An 8,978-nucleotide genomic window follows, 5' to 3' on the forward strand; every position below is an offset into this window, starting at 1 on the left:
CGCTGCGCGGGCGACGACCGGCGGGCAGGAGCCGTCCCGGGCGGGCGAGGTCAGGCTCGTGGCTGCTGGACCTCCTCACCACCTTCCTCAGGACCTGGAAGTCAAAACCCCGGTTGGTGTGTTGTGTGGTTGGTGGTTTTGTTTTCTTAGTGGGGGAGCGCGCGGGACTGATGTGCAAAGACCACCACTGACGGAAAAGTTTCCACATTCGGGGCTAGGGGAGGCGGGTGTTGTTTGAGAGACACGGTTCTCCTAACCCGGGGCTTCTGTGACCCTTCCCCCCATCTCTTTCCTCCTCAGCCTTCATTCCGCGTGGAGTGTGCCCCCCGCCCCTCAGCTCCACCCGATCCTCCGGGACCCCTCTCTTTCTGAGGAGGCCATGGATACCTCGACGCCTTTGCCTCCTGTAACCCCCTCCCCTATCGGCAATCCGGCCCCGCGGACAATCCAGATAGAGTTCCCTCAGCACAGCTCGCTGCTTCTGGAGTCCCTGAACCGCCACAGGCTGGAGGGAAAGTTCTGTGATGTGTCCCTCCTGGTCCAGGGCCGTGAACTTAGGGCTCACAAAGCAGTGTTGGCTGCCGCCTCTCCTTACTTCCATGACAAACTTCTCCTGGGAGATGCTCCGCGTCTCACTCTGCCCAGCGTCATTGAAGCTGACGCCTTCGAGGGGCTGCTCCAGCTTATTTATTCAGGGCACCTTCGTCTGCCACTGGATGCTCTCCCTGCCCACCTCCTCGTGGCCAGTGGCCTCCAGATGTGGCAAGTAGTCGATCAGTGCTCAGAGATTCTTAGAGAACTGGAAAGTGCAGGAGGTGGCATTTCCACCCGTGGAGCAACACTTCTTTCCACCGCAGCTTCTGCAGGAGGCTGGTGCATTCGCTCTTCCCCTTTCCAGCTCCCAGGGCAGGCTTCTGCTTCTACTGAGAGCCCAGTCGTGGGGGAGGGGAGTGACCTGGGAGAGGTTTTACAAATACAAGTAGAAGACGAAGAGGAGGAGGAGGAGGAGGAAGAAGATGATGAAGAGGAGGACCAGGGGACCGCGCTCTCCCAGACTCCTCAACCTCAGAGAGTAGTAGGAGGGGGTCTTCCCCACCACCCTGGGTCCCACCCACTACCCATGTCCACCACTCCCCACAGGCTTCCAGAAGGGGAAAGTGCACCTCTTGAGGCTTCTCCTCCTACACTGACCCCCAAAATCTTCTACATTAAGCAGGAACCCTTTGAGCCTAAGGAAGACATGTCAGGAGGTGAAATTCAGTCTGGAGGTGCAAAGGAAGAGACCAAAGTGTTTCCTGGAGGGGCTACAGAAGGAAATGGGGAGCTAGGATTCTTACTGCCCTCAGGAGCAGGGGCCACCTCTGGGGCAGGTGGGCCATCCTGGAAACCAGTGGATCTTCATGGAAATGAAATTCTGTCAGGAGGCGGAGGACCTGGGGGTGGGGGACAAGCTGTACACGGACCTGTGAAACTAGGGGGGACACCCCCTGCCGATGGAAAACGCTTTGGTTGCTTGTGTGGGAAGCGGTTTGCAGTGAAGCCAAAGCGAGATAGGCACATCATGCTGACCTTCAGCCTTCGGCCATTTGGCTGTGGCATCTGCAACAAGCGCTTCAAGCTGAAGCACCACCTGACAGAGCATATGAAGACCCACGCTGGAGCCCTGCATGCCTGTCCCCACTGTGGTCGTCGGTTCCGAGTCCATGCCTGTTTCCTCCGCCACCGGGACCTATGCAAGGGCCAGGGATGGGCCACTGCTCACTGGACTTACAAATGAAGGTTTAGTTCAGACTAACTTCTGGACAAGTGAGCCACTGTGGCTAGTGGGTATACTCCTCACTATATGTTACTTCGATCTTGGATATTGTGATGAGGCCAAGAGGATAGATAGGTGATGAACCTCTTGTTCTGGGCCATGGGGCTCACCTTGGTAGATTTGGTAACTCACATTTCTGATCTCACACCAGGTTTTGTTGACTACCCAGCAGGAAAGTGGTTTATAGGGTATAGGTAAATTGTCTATTGCCCATAATACACCTTTTTGTATAAGAGACCAAATTTCAGAAGATTATTTGGTGAGAGAAGAGTTAGGGCAAAACATAGTGGCAGATGTTTCATTTAGGCTCCACAAGTTGTTAAAGGAGCTGGTCTCCAGGTAGGGGTTTGTTTAGTTGAGCATTCTAATAATTCAGAGACTAAGCTGTAAGCTCTGCTTCTTCACCACAGAAATGGTGTGAGCAGCCTTCTTTCTTTGTACTTTTCTTTTGTTCTATTTTTCTGAAGCCCCACATACTATAACTTGACTTCACTAGTAGCTACTTCGCATCACCTTTTACTTTTTATATTGTAGTTGAGCACTTTAACAAATTGGACATTCCATATGTCATTCCTAGGACCCTGTTACTGGAGGGTATTCCCCCTACAGCCTGTGCCTCTTGTCTACCTTTGACCACCACTGATCACTCACATTGATCACACTGACTGGAAAGCAACCAGTGAACTCAGGAGATGGCCACTGACCTCAATGCTCTCAGGGTAGCACCACTGCTCTGAATATGTGGCCGTGGTCAGAGGGACTCAGGGCTGAGGCAGCACTTGCACCGTAGAACCCCCCCTCACCGCCCATCCCCATCCACACATAACCCAGATAGCCCCTTGTTGAGAGGTGAAAGGGTAGATAATGGAGAGATGGTTGCAGGTTACTTAACTTCTTTAAATAAACTTTGCCCTGAAATCTAAGCTGACAATGGATTGGATTGAGTAATTTGTGTGGGAGACACAATGTGAGAACAGAGCTGCAACGGATTGGGTTGTATTGCTAGAGGAAGAATGGGATGGTGTCACACTGGTGCAAATAGCACTGTCCTAGGCATCAGTGGGCCAATTTTTAGGCCCCAGCCTTTCACTGAATAACCTCAGTTCAGGGTCTTAAATTTTATTTATTTATTTATTTATTTGGTCTTGATGCTATGCATCTACTGGTTCCTTTTTTTTTTTACTGTTAGGTTGGCTTACATGATATTTACCTATAGTAATACTAACTTCATGTTTCTGTATTATGTTTGGTTATTACTTGGTTTAGTCTACAAATATTTAGTGCACAGCACTACGTTAAATACTGATTCTTCCCTCAGAACTTAACAGCTACTAGCAAAGCTACAGCTACTAGTGACCGATATGACAATGTGATATAAATCCATGATAATATAAGCTACTGTAGTGGCACAAAGGAAACCAAGCAAAGTCCCCCTTTATAGGACAGCTGAGCTGGAGTAGAAGTGTTGAACATAGGAGTTGAGTCAAAACTATGGGGTTGGAAAGGGGTGTTAGCATTTCCAAAGTATCTTCAAAAGTTACCAGGTATTATCCAGGAGGGACTGAAAGGTGTGACTTTATGACTGACAAGGTGAATTCTAGCTGGATTTTGCCAGCCTCTCAAAAACACCATGCCATAGTCCCATTCCTGCAGTAAGGAACATTGAAAAGGTGTCAGGAGGGGCTCCAATTTTGGGTTCTTGACAGTCCCACCCACCTGCCAATTTTGAAAACATATTCTGTAGGTGGTATGTTTGTTAGCCGGGATCCTTTGGCTGTAAGCAGCGGAAGCTGGCTCTGACTAACTTTTATCAAAACAGGAACCTGTGGAAGGGTGTGGGCAGGCTCCTGGAATGAAGGACCAGCCTTTGGAAGGACAAGACCTGAGTAAGTTGCAGGGCTTGAAGGAACAGAAGTCCCTAGGGAATCTGGACATGTGCTTGGGGATGGTGACCCAGTCATGCTTGTGTTACACATCTGGGGGTAAAAATTTCTAGGCAAGAGCCCTGAACCCCGTGTTCACTCTGGCGAGAGTACCTTTATCATGTACCAGTGAAACAAAGGGCATGGAGTCCTTATGGGGAAATTGAAAGCCTGGAGCAGAAGAGTGGGAATGGGTGCTGGCCAGCTCATGGGAGCAGAGGCCCACCCCACGTGTACACATGGGCCCATCTTGGGATCCTTCATCCTCAGATATACCTGGCACTTAGTAAGTATTCAGAAATGTTGAACCTGCCCTACTTTTACGTCTGCCCTCCGAACTGAAGGTGAAATTGCCCCTGCCTCCTTAAAAGCCTTATGCTAGTCTATAAAGTCAATTAAAATACCATCTTAGAGGATATCTTCAAGTTACTAGATACTATGCAGAAAATGAATTCCATGATGAACAATTCCTGTTGAAACAAACTTACGATTCCCTGTCTCAGTCCTTTCCCTCTTATTTGGAAAAGATGTCCCTCCTGTTGCCCATGGCTAGCCCTTTACTCAGAGCCTTTGCTGTTTAATTTTCCTCTCTCTTGCTGTTCCTTTGCTTACTCTGTCTTTGTAGTTCTTATTAGCATTTCAGCATGCTCACGGGGTTGTGGGAATTAATGTAAAATGTGTAGAAAAGTGCCTTGCACTTAGTAATAAAGAGATGCTATTTATCATGAGTTCTCTCAGGGAGGCATCACATACAGAAAGGGAAAGTATTTTTAACAAAAAGGAAATAAGGGCCCTCCCTGGTGGTGCAGCGGGTTAAAGTGCAGCACTAGGATGCTAGCTGCAGTCACTTCAGTGCGAGTTCCATCCCAGGCCAGGGAGGTGACCACATGTTCCATCCCAGGCCAGGGAGGTGACCACATGGCGCAGCAGACTTGTCTCGCCCCCTGCTTCCCTCAGCAGTGTACTTTGTCAGTCTGCCTGTTCTGTACCCCATTCTGTCTTTGGTGAATTCTCTCACTGCCCCTGCACCTCTGGCCTGTACCCCAGTTCTGTATGCATAAATAAATCTTTTTTTTTTTTTTAAAGGAAATAAGACATATAGCACTCAGGATTAGAAATAATTGCCACTGATACCTTTCTCATAAACTTGAGTTCTCTAGGGCTTTTTTTTTGACTTTCTAACTTTACACACTCCTATATTTTATCCACTCATCTGAATTAAACCTTTTAAATGCTGATGCCCCGTAATTTTACATTCTCAGTTTTCCTGACCCACTTCTTCAGCAATAAGTGCTTGCTGTGTACTAACCACTGGTGACAAGAGCAGAAGGCATCATAGGAACTTGTGCTCTTCATTGTTGCTTTAAGAGACATGTTTAAACCAGCTGCATAGATACTTCACAGACATCTCCTCCTCAGCAACCCACCTTTAGCCAGCTGCTCCTGCATTATTTCCAGGTTTAAAAGGCCAAGATGGCCCTGGGATGCTGCTGGCCATCTACCTCATCTCCCATACCTCTCCCACCAAGGCTAACTCCTAAATATTTCAGATTGCTACATTCTCACTGCTGTAGCCTCCTAACTTGTTCTGTGTCTTCTGTCTTATTTCTCTCCACATTTCACTTTGTGCTGTATGGCCAGACCAATCGAAAGTAAAAAATACTGTTTCACTCCTCTCCAGCTTAACTGTATCACCGGCTTCCTCTTTGATGCCCAAATGATTTGGTTTCAATGACTATGATCTCTGCATTCATTACTGTCTTCTCTAGGCCTCTGCTTTTTTCTGCTTCCCATGCTCATTTCTCTACCTAGAATAATTTCTTGCCCGTCAGTGGTCTGCCTCAGTCCTACTCCTCTTATAGTGGGAGAGATATAGTAGGAGGAATTAGTGGCCTAATTCTTACTCCCTGTGGATAGCAGCTCAGCTTAAATAACATTTCTTTTAGAAATTGTCCCACTGTTAGGCTAGGATCAGACTACTGTGGTGTGCTCTATTTCCCCATATTATAAGACGTACAGTTCCCTTTATTCAAGGAATAAAATGCCAGGTATTTTACTAACCTTTACATGTGGGTACTGTTTTAGGCACAGTGAACATTGTTTGCCCTATAAGCTAATATTCCAGTAAAGGAAATTACCAGCAAGGGAAGTAAACCAGGTCATAAGGTAGAGAATAACAGAAAGAGAAACTTACTGTATACTTTGATCTATTGTAGTATAGCAGGGGAAGAAAGATGGGTCCAGTTAAGAGCTTAACAGATAACAAAAGTCTAGAGTGAGAAAGAGACTGTCATGTTTGATGAGGGAAGCCAGTGGACCAGGAGCTATGGGAGAGTGAGATGTTTATCAGTCATTTTGGTCTGCATTACCAGAGACCAGTGACTTAAAAGCTGCAGAAATTTCTCGAAGTCTGGATACTCTCAGAGGTTTGAAAGTGGGAAGGCCAAGAGCAAGTTGCCAGCAGATTCGGTGTCTGTCAAAGGCCTGCTTCCTGGTTCACAGATGGCATCAATGGATTAAAGCTGTTACATTTGCAGGTAGGACCTCACTGCATAGTCTAACAAATTAGATTTGGGGGAAGCAAACCAACGAAGAGCCCTAGAGTTTTGGCTTGAACATCTGAATTATAGGCCATTTTATTAGTGGACTAGAACTTAGGAGTGGAGCAAGGGCTTTGTTTGACCAGAAGCTATCCAAGCTGGTGACTGGGTATGCTTGTGAAGGGTTCTAGAGAGTATCAGGGGATGGCACACTTACTTTACAAAGGATCAGATAGTAAACATTAACTCGCATGCCCAGGAACACAATCAGGGTTTGCCTATACTTAAAAAGTACTTAAAAAGTAAAAAAAGCAAATTTCCTGTTTTTTTTCTTTTTTGACACAATCAAATAAAATGATTGACTACAGTTTTTGATGATATAGATCTGCTGTTTAATTAGGGCCAAAAGTTAAGTGTTCCTTATTATCAAAATCAATTGCAAATGTCCATCTGTCAATGCCGATCTGTAACGAGCTTTTACATATTTCATCTTTGAAAATGTCTTCACACAGAGTTCTGCCAAATACAGATATCAATCAAAGACCATATGATTTTAATTGAGCATATTCATCACTTGAAAGGCATTTATAGGATTCTATTGTATTCTCTTGTTACTTGGCTTTTGTCACATCATTACATTGTAGATTAATCACACCCAGTTGAGGGTAGGTGAAAGTCCTCAATTGCACAATTAAATGAAATACAAAAATCTCTGAACTTACACTGAGGGTCCCATAACTATTGCTGGCATTGTATTTTGAGCTTAGAAAATATATCTGTTGGGCCTTCCCTGGTGGTGCAGCGGGTTAAAGCACAGCACTGAGAAGCCAAAGCCACTTCAGTCTGAGTTCAATCCCCGCCCTGATACACATGGCACAGCAGACCTCTCCTCACCCACCCGCTGCTCCCTTCAGCAGTGTATTTCATCAGTCAGCCTGTTCTGCTCCCTACTGTCTCTGGTGAGGCCTTTCACTGCCCCTGCACCTCTAGCCTGTACCCCAGTTCTGTATGCATAAGTAAATAAATCTTTAAATATATATGTATATATATATGCTGCAAATTTTTGGAGGAAGTTCTTCCTTGTTAACTCTTGATAATATAGAAATTATATAAGGCAGTTTGACTTTACCTGGTATTCTTTTGCTATATGTTTTGCATTGTCATTTTAGGTTAAGTTAATTAAGGAATATTATCACTGCATCAAATGTCCACAAACAGATGCATGGAAACAAAATGCAACATATGCTGGCCATGGAATATTATTTACCTTAGAAAAGAAGGAAATTTGAACATGCTACAACATAGACAAACCTTAGAGCATCCTAAGAGAAATAAGTTAGTCACAAAAGGACATCAGTGTTTGATTCCACTTATGAGGGTCTTAAATATTATTGAGTCAGAGTGGAACCCTGGCAGAGAGGAGAAGGGGGGATTAGAGTTTAACTGGTACAGCTTCAGTTTGGGAAGATGAAAACGGCTGTATACATGGATAGTGGGGATGCCCATCCTGAATGCACTGAAAGCGGTACAACTAATTATAGTAAAAATGGTAAGTTTTATCCATTATTTTTCTGCAATAAATGAACCACTGATGAAATAATGGATCTCAGCATTGAGCATCAGTGGACTGCTGGTACCACAAAATAGTAACAATTAGAAATATTATGTGCTAATTTTGGAAAACATCACCAAAATTAGTCTTGCCAAAATATTGAGCTTATTTGTGATCAAGTCTTGAAATACAACTACTAATTCATAGGAAATGCAGAGCATAAAGAGACATGTTAAACCATACCACAGTGATATCAACAAAATTGAGGCTGTAAGACAGTCTAAGGAATAAATGACTCATTTTCTTCACCAAAAAAGTGATAAGGGTAAAAAAGAGACTGGAGGGGCCCTCCCTGATGTCGCAGCAGCTTAAAGCACAGCACTGAGAATCTAAAGCCACTTCCGCATGAGTTCGATCCCCGATCCCCGCCTGCCCGGGAGGTGATTCCACATGGCACTGCAGACCTCTCCTGACCTGTCTGCTGATCGCCTCAGCAGTGTACTTCCTCTGATCTGCCTGTTCTGCTCCCCACTCTGTCTCCGGTGAATCCTCTCACCGCCCCTGCACCTCTGACCTGTATCCCCGCTCTGTATGCATAAATAAATAAATCTTAAAAAAAAAAAAAGAGAGGCTGGAAAATTTGTAGTTTTAAAAGACTTTAAAAGACATATGAACCTTATTTGAATCATAGTTTGACAAAATATATTTAAAAATTACGACCTTTCTGAAACAACTGGAGACTCAACCATAGCTTGGACATTTGCTGATAGTAAGAAGTTATTTCTAAATTTTTTAATTGTGATAATTGTATTGTGGTTAAATTTAAAAAAAAAAATAAAGGACCCCTTGTCTTTTGCTAACATTGGCTATTTATGGATACAGAAGTTTATCTCTAGTTAGAAAGTGAATAAAAATATCAAATACAGGATTCTCTCTGGTGGCACAAGTGGTTAAGTCTCAGCACTATGAAGCTGTCTGCAGCCATGGCAGCACAAGTTCTATCCCCAGCCAGGGAGCTGACCCACATGGCCCAGCAGACCTCTCCTGTCTCACCCTCTGCTCTCCTCAGCAGTGTATTTTGGTCTGTCTGCCTGTTCTGCTCCCCATTCTGTCTCTGGTGAATCCTCTCACCCCCTCCAACTTCTGGC

At 45.1% G+C, this 8,978-nt stretch overlaps 1 protein-coding gene across 2 annotated transcripts; it reads left to right on the forward strand.

The window, feature by feature from the left end:
• The first annotated feature begins 6 nt into the window (after nucleotides 1-6).
• Nucleotides 7-2,919, forward strand: ZBTB9 (zinc finger and BTB domain containing 9). 2 transcript variants are annotated; one of them, XM_012723317.1, is made up of 2 exons: nucleotides 7-116; nucleotides 301-2,919. In XM_012723317.1, exon 2 carries the CDS (start codon nucleotides 380-382, stop codon nucleotides 1,775-1,777), a length of 1,398 nt encoding a protein of 465 aa, XP_012578771.1. In that variant the 5' UTR covers nucleotides 7-116; nucleotides 301-379; the 3' UTR covers nucleotides 1,778-2,919. The 2 variants fall into 2 exon arrangements, with proteins under 2 accessions (XP_012578771.1, XP_004673441.1); XM_004673384.2 differs by having other exon boundaries at nucleotides 7-112.
• Nucleotides 2,920-8,978: the final 6,059 nt, after the last annotated feature.

Source organism: Condylura cristata, unplaced genomic scaffold (genome assembly GCF_000260355.1).
Source record: "Condylura cristata isolate star-nosed mole 26May11 unplaced genomic scaffold, ConCri1.0 scaffold00001, whole genome shotgun sequence".
Classification (NCBI taxonomy): Eukaryota; Metazoa; Chordata; class Mammalia; order Eulipotyphla; family Talpidae; genus Condylura; species Condylura cristata.

Bases quoted from the DNA above. Each gene is read 5' to 3' on its own strand.
- ZBTB9 (XM_012723317.1), top strand. From the start codon at position 380: ATGGATACCTCGACGCCTTTGCCTCCTGTAACCCCCTCCCCTATCGGC.